Source organism: Calonectris borealis, chromosome 4, assembly GCF_964195595.1.
Source record: "Calonectris borealis chromosome 4, bCalBor7.hap1.2, whole genome shotgun sequence".
Lineage (NCBI taxonomy): Eukaryota > Metazoa > Chordata > Aves > Procellariiformes > Procellariidae > Calonectris > Calonectris borealis.
The window spans coordinates 12,773,650-12,785,990 of record NC_134315.1 but is presented as its reverse complement, the minus strand read 5'-3'; the positions used below and the strand labels follow the sequence as shown (position 1 = coordinate 12,785,990).

Here is a 12,341-nt window from a genome sequence, read left to right as displayed (position 1 = left end):
TCAAGGATGTAAATATCTGGAGCATCACGAAAACGTGCGTGTTGGTTTGCGAGCACAGCCCAAAATCCCCTCCTGGTTTAGGCACCTAGAAACAGATGATTGGACCCCACTTCTTTATTTTTTAAGATATCACTGAGGTCTTGCTGACACAAATGCCTATATCAGCACAGACCTACCTGGGACAGCGTTAAGCTGGTGGTGCAAACACTGTAGGTGTCTCCTACAGCCCCAAGGGAAAAGGCCCTCATTCATGATGTGGTCCCTTTTATCTTCTGTTAAGTCATACGTTTACTGAAAACGGCAATGACTCCAGCTGTCCCAATAAACTCCCCCTGCTGTGGTCTCATTGCTGAGCTACCCACTAAAAGCAGGCGACAGCAGCAATACCCTCTTTGCTGTGATTTTATTTCTTTGGTCGGTTGGTTTTTTTAGAGCTCAACTGCAACTACCTTCTATCCCACTCCTGAAAGTGCGATGCTGATGTTCCCACCGTTCACAGCTGCTGGGTCCCAGCAAAGGCCGGGCTGCCACCAAGATGGGCAGTTTCACCGCACCACCAGGCGGTTGTCCTGCCCTTGGGATCTCCAGCCTTCGAGTGCTGGCACGGAATCAGATCACGCCAATGGTTCAGAAGAAACCTAAGCCCTACCACAACCACATGGATGCTTGCTCTGGCAAAGGAGAGGAGCAGAAGCAAGTGGCCAAGGAGATGCTGAAGGCAGGCAGGGGGAAACTCCCTCTAGCAGCAGCACAGATTTATGCTGGGTGCGATGGTTTTATAATCATCACCTTGGAGGGGGTGCAATGAGTGAGTCTTCCCAGGAGTTGGGGGAAGGTTGTTTAGTGTGTGCACCTCTGCCAAGCCTAGATGTCACCTCTGCCAAGTCCAGATGTAATTGGGCAGTTGAGGAGGGCCACAAACATTATCAGCACCCACAAATTTTGACGTAGAAAGGAAATGTTTATACTCCTTAAGTTCAGGGCTAGCAAGAGCTTTCAGTTTTGTGAATTCAGAAACCTAAATACCATTTAAACCCTTTAGCAGATACAATCTTAATTCTTTTAGCATGCATTACAATAGAGCTATTGTGGTTCAGCATTGTACAAAGAGGGTTTGGAAGAAAGTCTGCAAGATCTAACATACGGGCTGCATTTTACCTGAGAGTAGTACTAAGACTTTAGTAGTAGATTAAGAGTAAAAGGCCTAAGAGATAGCAGGACTGGGGCTATTAAAAACAGTATGGCTATTATTTATAGTATTTATTTCTACCCATTCACTTACACCTATAGAGAACAATGCAGACTTCCATTCTAGACCATATATGTCTTGATAATATACCTAGTATATATAAGAGGCTTGATTTGTAAAAAAGTATCTAAAGTTGTAAAAGAAATCAGAAGTTCGAACAAAAGGTAGATATGGTTAGGGAATAAAAGCTAACTTGCATGACAGGAGTTATATACAAATATGCTTCACAAAAACCAGAATTAGTATTAGTAAGATTATGTTAAATTAGATTTCATTAGCACAAAATGCGTAGTATTAGCTCTGCATATGAATAGATGGAAATGCATGCGTGACATGAGGATGAACTTTAGTAAGGGACAGTTGAAAGAAATTTGTACATAGGAAAGTGATACCATTGTTGTGTTACCAAAAGAACATGGTACACTAAAAAAGAAAAAAAAATCATGAAAGACATTTGGCTTCACTTCTGATTTTTGCATTGTAATTAGCAATGGCTTCTGTTTCCTACCACACACATGTAGAACTCCTCTCATAAAAAAACATATTTTAATTACATGTCATCTGTTTAAAAAACTATATAGAAAGTGATTCTTTAATTTCCACAAACTAAAAAGTGAAATGAACAACTCACTTGTTTTTGGAAGGCTAAAATGCCTTGTCAATGAATGGATGACATGACTCAATTAACTCAAGTTATAAAAAAATTTTTAAAAATTATGCACATGTTTAAGAGTGTTCAGCAGCATGTTTAACAATGCACATAAAATCTCAAATTCATAGCAAAAAAATCCCCCCATGTTTCAGTACCTCCCCGTAACTATGCCTGTCATCTGAAGAGTAACTGATATATGGAGAATAGGAGATCATATCTGGGCGGTCAATGTTATAGATGGCTTTATTTTTAGGAAGAGCAGCCAAATCCCTGTAGTCAAGAATTTCATCTCCAAGCTTTGCCTAAGAAAAGGAGGAAAGAAAGCAGTGAGAATAAGAAAGAATATAATCAGGATGCAATCAGAAAAGGACAGATTCACGTAGGTAGAAAAGTCATCATTATAGTAATAAACCACTTTTTCTGTTTGTGCGTATTTAAATCTCTTACATTTACTACACAATGCTAAATATTACCACTGTTTTCTTTTTATATACTGGTGCTTTCTACTTTTCTTTGTCACTCACATTTGGCTACCAGAAGTAGCATGGCATCATTCCAGTTCCCCTGGTTATATCCCACTTACTGCTAGCTCACAGAGAGACGTGCGGGACAGATATTGTAGTCGTCTTCAGTCAAAACGCCCTTCATTTTAAAGTGGTTTTGGTGTGCAGGGTTCCCCTGCCATAAGCAGTAGTGAATAATCAAATACCTATTTCCAACATATACTCTCCAGATGCTGAAAAACAGGTCTTTAATTTTTCCCATTCAGCTGTGTCCCACAGCTTCACCTCCTTTCCTGACTATGTCTAAGTAGCCTTTAATTATAGGTCACAAACCACCAGATGATGGATTTGCACCACGGTGGATTAGTTGGAAGATCACAGATGCCACTTAAGTAAAGTTCAAATCCTTTCATGAGACTTACAGAGCCAACAGAGGGAAAGGACTGTGTTGCTCCCCATTCTCCTCTTACTACTCTTATTCCAAACGTATAATTATCAAAATGCCACATTTGCACACATTATCCTTAGGATAATGGTAACTTGCACCAAAACTGTATCCAGCACGTACTGTCTTGTAGATACGACAACAAGTTGGCCACACTGAGAGTGGAGAAATGGGCAGCATAAGCGTCTCATTCCCAGTTCAGCTTTGCAGAATGATAAGCTCTTCGTTGGCAACAAAATGATGAGTGAACCTCACTATTCTCTGAAAATCTCAGTATGATCAGCTGCAAAACTAATAATATTTTCCACATGCAAAACCATGAAAGTATCCAGGATTTATGTGTGCAGTGATTGTATTTTTTCTTAGTAGAAGTTAGGAAAAGTTCAATAGATTTTCCAGGGAAGTTTTCTATTAGGTTATACAGGAAAATTTAGTGTGACAACCTTCATTTATCCCTTCTTCTAAAACAATGTATGAATTTGTGCAAACATAAGCAACAACGGAAGGGAGGAAGATTCCTCTTAACTAAGAAAGTGGAACAAAGCTGCCATAACCATCACATATTCTCATCCTCAAAACTAATAAAAAAATGTGTTTTAATCAAATATGTGATTCTTCAGTGATCTACAGACCTCATCTTCCTTGCAGCTGCTTTACGAAGCTAAAGAGCAATGAAATAGCCTCTTAATGAAAATGAATCTCTCCCTACTGAGAAGCCAGTGGCAAGCTCTGATGCAGGGACATGTCATGCAAAGATAAGGAGGTGTCTGTCCGTCAGGTCTGTTCCAGGAAGATTGGGCAGCATCGACCTACAAGGAAGGCCAAGGAAGCTGTGATAAATTCTTTTTTAAGGTATCCAGGGTTGTGGAGATTATTCTAGTGAACCCAAAGTAGTTCAGAATTGGGAATATTTAAATGTGAATTAGGGTAATTTTAGCCCCCATCTCTCCACACAGAAGTGCAACTTGAGATCCTCCCACTAGACTTCAGAACTGTCAGGAGTAAAACTTACCTAGTTATATAATTCCTTTTAGTTTAAATATCAAAATGTAGGCAAATTTGGATCAAAAACCACCTTAGAGATACAGTTGCTTTCTAAACACTCAATTCTACAAACATTCAGCCTACATTGTTTTTATTTTATTTGTTTCACCTACTTTCAAATACGTGAGTGGAATTCAAATATGCTAGGGAAGGCTCAAATTACAGCTGAGAGGCTTTAAGCCATTTCTTCAATAATCTGGTATTTTGGATTCTGTTAAAACCATGCTCTAAGTTTAGAGTATCTATTTCATTTGGAATATGTAATTTTGCAATTGTATAATTGCAAATATGATCCTGTATAAAAATATAATGTGATTTCTATTCCTAGTATGAGAATGTACAACACAGCTATGTAACCTAACCTAAACCTTCCAGACAGATATATCTTTGCAGGGAGCTCCTAATTCTCTCTTCATAAAATTTAGCTAAGTATAAAGAAGGACTTTTATTTAAGCCCTATTTAATTGCATGATTTAGAAATTAACTGATTTTTAAGTGGAATTTAGGGACTCTCAGAGGGCGTCTGCACTGAGGTGAATTTCAGTCTGGATATAATGAAGCCATCACTAAAGTTAATGAAAAGATGCCCATTAACTTCAAAGGACATTGGCCTATGCCCTCTCTCAGTGCAAGACGACACCAAAGTCTGATATCAACAGATGAAGAAAAGTGGTATGGCTCCAGTAAACCATCTGTATGAACTACATTCAGGTTTAGTCAAAAACAGGCTTTCTTCATCTTTCCCTAGCTGACCACTTAACCATGACCCAGAAACACGTCTCCCATGAGATGGCGCATTGTTCAGAATGATTGCGTTGCTCTGACTTGATGCCTTTGAAATTATGAGCACCACGAATTTACGGTTCCTAAGCTTTAACTGTTTTCTCTAAGTTCTCTTTTGTCCAATACGATACTTCACAGAGCTCACCAGTTGTTAAGGTACAGTTTTACTATTGGTTTTAATCATCTGAATCCATGCTACTGCTGAAAGCGGCTGTCCTGTGTGCGCCTTCCCACTCTGCTCTGCCTTCTATGTTAGCATTAGAGACATATAGACGGCTGGGTCTTTTTTTGCCTCTCTGGTTGCCTGGAGGTTTTTTCCCGGGTTATTTTTTTAGCTGAATCTGGTCTCAAATCTGACCAATCATACCTCTTTGAACACTCTAGTACTAGCACCAAAGTGGAGATGGGAAGACATGGCTGGAGAAGGTCAGGGCCACGTGTGGGTGGGTCTTTGCTTTCAGTGGCAGCATGAATTTAGGTTTGGTAAAACCAATCATGAAAGCACCCAAGACAAATCTTGAGCATGTCTGTATGTCATAACACTCCTGTAATAGAAACAGATGCAAAAGATAGCCAAAGAATCATTTTGATAATATAGAAGTCCAGTAACATGTTTTTAATTATTTTTACTTTCCTGTTTGTGAAAGCCAGAATAGGATTTAATCAATCTCACAGCTTTCTGACCATTAAGCAGTCAGACATGAGACAGATATGGCAAGAACTTGCACGCCTCTGGGGAATCGTTTTTCCTAATTGACTCATATTTGCTGGAGAACTTTATTCTTTCACAGTCCCAGCTGCCTCTAAAGTATATTACAGTAACAAACATTAGAGTTATGTGCTGATTTAATGATACCCTTTGAAAAAACAGAAAACGAAAATGGAGGTTTGTCCTTGACTTTTAACAGCCTGTGAAGCATATTTAAAGCTGTAATCACAAACATCAAGAAAAACAGTACCATCCAATAGTTAGATAAATGTCACTAAAAACACATAAATCTTAGAAAAATGCTCATGCTTATAAAAACAATGAAGTGGTGCATGGCTGGAGAGATAGAGACCATCTGGCCAAAGAAAGTGCTTACATGATAAGAGGCTCCTAGCACAATGAATTGTCTTCATAGCAGTTGAGGCAACGGCATTTTTTTACTAGGAATATACCACTGGTATCCACCAGCATGGAGCTCTACTGGAAGGAGAACTCAAAAACACCACTGAGCATTTAGATAACAGGCAGTTCCTCCACTTCTAGTTCAATCTTACTCAGATAAAGGGGATATTGTGTTCAAAATAATTTTTACTTGAAGAAAAAAGTCAAGTTTGGCTCCAAGGCACTCTTGCTTGTCTCAGTGTAGTAGATAAAAACCCTTAACCTTTGTATAATAACCTTTCCGGCAGTCAATCGCATCTCCAGCCATTTCCTCCACATATGGTCCTATCCAATGAGAACGACTTGCCTTCCTGAGGGATACTCGGACAGGACAAAGAATAGACCTGAGAATACTGAAGCTCTCCAAGAGATGTTTGGATGGAACATGCCACACTTGTGGATATTTTTTACCTATTGGTGGTAGCCTTGAGAATTTGCCCATGAACATTAGCTACAGCAATTATGACAAGCAAGGTACATCTGGTATTGAAAAAATACTCAGCATAAGCTTTCATCATACTTGTTACTTTAAATTCTCTCTATGAGCTTTCCAGAGCTAGCACTTCTTAAACCATAAACACATCAAAGGTCCTCCGAGGTTAGGGACTGGCATTCGTCAAGGCCAGAGTCCTGCAATCACACGCACGAGTGTTTTCATAAGCAATCAGATGCAGGCTCAAGAGCTCGATTTAGACAAGTTGTGTTCAAATCTAAGCTTGTAATCTACCTGTGGGCTGTACTGTTTACTTAAACTTTTCTTTTTAGAAAGCACTGTGGTATTTTGCATGCTTTGGTATAAGCCAGCTCTAGTGGTAATGTAAATGCTATAAATATACCACAAAAAATAACAGGAAACCACCAGAATTCTGTTATGGTAAATGCAGTATTCAAACATTTTAAATGTGAGGAAGTAAATTCCATTTTAGAGGAATCTCTGACTGCAGGTTTGGAGACACTAGCTTTCCACACAACGTGCTAAACTGTAGGAGAAAGGACAGGGTTTTCCCCATCTCCCAGGATGAATTTCACCATGAAATACTCACATAGATCACACGGCTTGGGGAACCTGATGTACTTGAAGCAGGTACAGAAATAATACTCTCAGAGGAAGTCCTCGTTTCCTATGGCAGGAGAAGTGAAACAGGTAAGAAATAGAGGAGAGGGAGAGAAAATGTAACTGTTACTTCAAAAACAGTGTGCAAGACGTTTCATTTAATTTAACCTTTACCACTCAAAAATGGCTTATTACAGCAAGCTCAAAACATACAGGCATACCAAAGACTTCAAAATAAAAGAACACCTGCAGTCAATCAGATTGACCTTTTGAAAATGTAAAAATGATTTTACGTATGACTTTCTTTTCCCCTCCCTTCAGAACAAAATGGCCTGGAGCACCTCTGGGCTGCCAGGACAGCCTTTGGACACTATCAGGGACAGGTCAAGTTACAGCAGCTCTGAGTCTGGGGTCACAAGATGATATGGTGGCAGCATTTTTATTCTGAGGTTATACCATCAAACCAATCTACATTGCTTCTGGAACGTGTCATGTTACCACGCCATTCACTCATAGCAAACAGCACGACATCCTGCAGAGCATCCTGAATGAGACACCCAAAAGGTTAGCTTCCCCCTCTCTGACTGTAATACTACCAGATTAATTTTAATACTCAACTGGTTTTGCTCTGTTTTCAATTATTTTGGCATTCAGAGTGACAGACCTTTATTGATTTCTTTTTGGTAGATTCCTTTATGATGAAAAATATAATTACTTTTAAATAACAAAGGGTTGTGAGACACATTGATATTAACCATGAGCGAACAGACCTGACATTCATAATTGAAGTTTAAACAAATCTTAATATGAAATCAATGGTTTTATACCCTCTTTTACTCAGATATTTTAATTCATCATAAAATACTCTTTCCCATCTATGGAAAATTCTGTCCCTGATTGCAAAAAGTACGTATTTTTCCATGCGCTCTGAATGACTGCCATTTACTGTGTCACCTAAGGCTAGCACTTTTCAACTGGAGGTTACAACTGTTCAGACCCTTAAAAGAATTTTAGCATTATTAAACTCTCAGGTCAAGGAAGCATCCTTCCTACTACTCCAGTCTTTGCTTGAAATATTTACTAGCTTTTAGAAGTAATATGTGAAAATATCTGCACAGTACTGTGTTAGCAGAGCAAACAAACTCAATGATCACAACTATCCTTCCACAGACCTTCTTTAAGCCAAATAGTCCTATAGACTTCTCCGAGACAGTATGTGGAGATACTTATCCGTATAAGAAAGATTCAGTTTAATTGTTTTGGCACGTCTGACTGGGATTTGGGAATTTTCTCCCTCTCATTTTCAGTTGTCTCACACTGAGGCTCTGGACGAGCTCTGAAGGTCCAAGGGGACAAGGCAAACACTGGCATGGAAATAGAGTATTCTCTGAGAAATACTTGTGGCTGCCGTTGAGATGATCATTCAACCTGGTCAGTGTAATTGCATTGATCTTCCGCATAGATAAAGCATATTACAATTTTCTAGAACTTGTGTAAATGACATGAAAGTGTCATCAATGCATTGATGTCACATGCAAACCATACTTCTCTTTCATGATGTCCCTACAGGAGATCCAATGCAGTAGAGAAAAAATCCTGAATAAAACTGCACTATTTCAATGTTTTAAACCCTGTTAAAGTCAAATGACAGTTTTGGATTAACCACAGGATTCCCTAGATAATGCTTCAGAGCTTCCTTCTGTGTCATGACCTTAAAAAGCATAACATACCTGGCTGAATATATTTAATAACTCTTAGTAAATTCCTGGAGTTTTTTCAGGGGCTTTCCTCAACTTAGAGGTGTCATCTTGTTTTTAAGAAGAACTACAATTAATTAAAGTTTCTAACTTTTGCAATCAAAGCGTAGAGTCTCATCTTTCTAAGGTACTTCTGCATATTGCTTCCGTGCTTCCTTATGCTATTCAGTTACTCCCACAAATTGTATCATTTCTCCTCCTGGTGATTAAAACCCGCTCATTCCACATCTCACACATGCTTTTTATTCTCTGCATGACCCATTACCCCTTTTAGCATCCCCACTCCATGCGTGCTGCACATAATCTCCTAGCTTTTGCAGTAAAAACTCGCATCTCGTTTGATTCCACTGCTTCTGTTCAGTTCTTTTCTCCATATTATGCATTTTTATTCTCCCTCCACCTACCTCTTTTTCCTTTATGCCTTTTGATAATCCTTATTCTTTCTCTTGCTACTTTGATTTCTTCTCTCTTTTCCAGCTTCATCCCTTCTGCTTACAATCTCACTCTCCCATAATTTTTCTTTTTGCTGTCACTCTCTTTCACAACTTCTTTTTCCCTTCCACTCCATCTCCAAAGTTTTGGAGTGTGCTGCCACTTACTCCTTCTGCCTTTGTCACTCACTTTAATTACATGCTGTGCATGTATCTATATAAATATATAGAAAGATAACTTTTAAAAACAACAAATTGCAAAGGTTGACTAGAAAATTTCTCAACCAGTATATCCCATTCCCAACTTTACAAGTTATGTTGAAAAGTCCATTACTATCCTCTTTGAAACGGCATCCTTTCTTCTTGGTTTATTTTTTCAATAATGAGCGTAAAGACCAAAAGAAGAGGAAAACCCCAAAGAAAAGGAAAAATGACTAGACTTGGAAAAATTATTTGAGCTCCATTCTGTGTTTTTTTCCCTACTCATGCAAAACTCCCACTGACTTTCAGATACAGATGTCTTCCTCTCTGCTGGGGAAGGGGCAGACTCCCAGCACTCAGGAGAGATGTGTTATAAATGAGTCAGCCGTTACAGAGTATGTTACAGGTACACTTTCTTTGCCTTTGTGAGGAAAAGGCAGCCAGTAGGAACCCAGTACAACCTCATCTGCTGTCTTTCTTTGAAGGAGGGGAGAAAAAAAATACCAAACCCTACTACATTTTCAATAAATTACATGGGGTTTTAGCCTTGCAATTTCAGTTACTCAGCCAGAATAAAATCCTTAGGAAACCTGAAATACTACTTAATAGTATTAGGCTGAATCATCACTTACTAAAGTAAAGTATTTTGACTTTTAAATTTTAAATACATATGTATTAAACAATACATTTTATACTGAAATGCTACTTATTTGATACTCAGAACTCACCATGAAGAATACCAGAGCAATCGCTTCCCAACCACATCGGTACAAAAAATACAGCCAAGATCCTTCAGGGTAAAGCCCAAACCAAATTTTTTTCGAAACTGTAATTTAGTCAAACTTGCACTTGCTAACACACCAGATTTGTAAACACTCTTTTTATAGCTGCTGCCTGCTGTTCTGACTTGTCCCATGTGCCTTGTGTCCAAGCTTTGATGAATCAAAGCAGAGCTTTTACGAACAAGGATACCAGGGTGCAAGGATACCACTTGGAGCATGAGAGAACAACAGAACTGAAAAACCCCATACTTGGCCTCCGCATTAAATGAGATAGATGCATCTCAGTCCCACCACTTCAGAGAGATCATTTCCCCAGCTACAGATTAATTCTTCATTTCCTAGGGGCAGCTTATTCATCTGCTAACCTTGTAATCATTAAAGTTGCCAGAACTCCCCCCTTTTCCCCTTGCACACAGACAGATGCACAAATCATCCAACTTAAGGAGGTACTTAAAGCCAGAGATTAAATTAAGTCGGGGCTGGCTTCCCAACATTTTACAAAGAAATAATAAAAAAGAAATTCCAAGGAGAGATTTTTTTGTAAAAACAAATAAAGTGAAAGTCCTCTGATCTTTTAAGTGCAGAGCCACATAAAAAGAGAAGAGGTCGTGCACTGATCACATCATCATCAAACAGAAGTTAAAAATTAACTTTTTTTTTCTTATTCATATTTTCACATTTTTCCTTCAGCTTCTATACATAACTCTTAAGTCAGCATTCTCCTGAACCTGAAGCTTTAATCACTAAGTAAAAGCAGAATATTTATAGTACATTATTACATTACATTAACCTAATAGATTACTGTCATTTAAAATTTAAAATTACAGTAGAGAAAAAATTCCAAATCCTTCCCTCCATGCCTGCTGCAAAAAAAGGGATAGACAATAATATGACAATGGAATAATACTGGGTAAAACCAATGTATTTTTACCTTGTTTTTTTCTTCAGCCTTTGCAGCCTGTCTACAAACTGGATGCCAAATGGATGTACCTGGAAAGGAAATTTAAAGTTCTGCTTAATTCAGTTCCCCAACAAGAACCTTAAAAGGTTTAAAATAAGAACCTTATTAAACCTTCCTATAAGGTTTTATAAGACATAGCACACTGACTTACTCCACTGCAGTCACTATTTTATGGATACTTTCGAAGATAAAAGTGACAACTTCTCAATATCAGTGAGCCTGATCACATACATATTAAAGACTAGGCGCACTTCAGAAAGCTACATGGACTTCAATATGTGAGATTAACATCAAAACCTGAGTCCTAAGAAGTGTGACATGGGATCTCTGGAGCTCCTCCAGCCGAACCTCCGGCTCAGAGCAGGTCCCATTACAGCAGGCAGCTCAGGGCTGTGCCCAGTTGGGTTCTGCATATCTCCAAGGATGGAGATCCCACAGCATCTCTGGGCAACCTGTTCCACTCTCATTGTAAATTTTTTTTTCCTTACATGTAGTCAGAATTTCCTGTACTCTTATTTTACGTATTCTTGTAATCGTCTGGCCCAGATCATACTAAGTAGCATACTGTGATGGGATGGAATAGCACTGTGGCATTTAACACTAGCTGAAAATCCAGTCTTTCTTTCTGAATTATTCACTGTACTGATCTTGCACTTCCTATATGTTTGTCTCTCATAAGTCAAATACTAAAGAACTGCATAAATTCAGGGGAATATCAATCCTAGAGGAAGCAGGAAATACAGAATGAACCAATTCTCTACTGCATGTAAGTACTGAAGAGAGGATCATGAACTCCTGAGATATAAGTAATCATAAGTGTGAGAAAGAAACTTAATAGTTTTGCATCAATCACAAAGGAAAAAAAAACCTTTCAAAAAGTTGAACACAATGTTCAATGTTCAGCGTTCAATGGAAGTGGAATGTGTGTAACTATATAAAATGAAAGAATTATTTGTGAATTTTAATAGCAAAAAGGAACTTTTACGTTTATGCCAGTCTGAGCTCGGACAAGCCACAAGCTAAAGCTCTGCACAGTTAAATAACGTGAGTACACTGCAACTTCTGCCTGACTAAATGGGAAGTTGAGAACTTTTGTGTTATAAATATTTAATGTTTATACTGGGTGGAGAGCACCAAGAAGATTTATTGGAAATGCTTTGTTTTCACAGCAGTTTGATAGTTTTCTAACCAGTGGATTTTGGAAACAAGATAGAAACAGAAAGTCTATTTCCCAGAAGACAGATGGAGATCATTAGAATTTATTTCACAAAAATAACCCAGATGAACACAGACTCAAGCAGTAAAAGACTATCTATAAGTACAGATCAG

The 12,341-nt window shown here is 38.4% G+C and overlaps 1 protein-coding gene across 5 annotated transcripts in view; it reads right to left on the bottom strand.

Annotated features, from left to right (window-relative positions):
• The window catches only part of ABLIM2 (actin binding LIM protein family member 2), a 150,932-nt gene that overhangs the window by 44,355 nt on the left and 94,236 nt on the right, over positions 1 to 12,341 (bottom strand). For all 5 annotated transcript variants that reach the window (XR_012673451.1, XR_012673452.1, XM_075148656.1 and 2 more), the window contains exons 8-10: positions 10,983 to 11,041; positions 6,870 to 6,947; positions 2,057 to 2,203 (exon numbers count right to left, since the gene is read on the bottom strand). Coding sequence is in view for 3 of the 5 variants with exons in the window: in XM_075148656.1 (XP_075004757.1) it covers positions 2,057 to 2,203; positions 6,870 to 6,947; positions 10,983 to 11,041 (284 nt within the window). In the remaining 2 variants the exon portion in view is untranslated. The remainder of the gene's footprint in view (positions 1 to 2,056; positions 2,204 to 6,869; positions 6,948 to 10,982; positions 11,042 to 12,341) is intronic.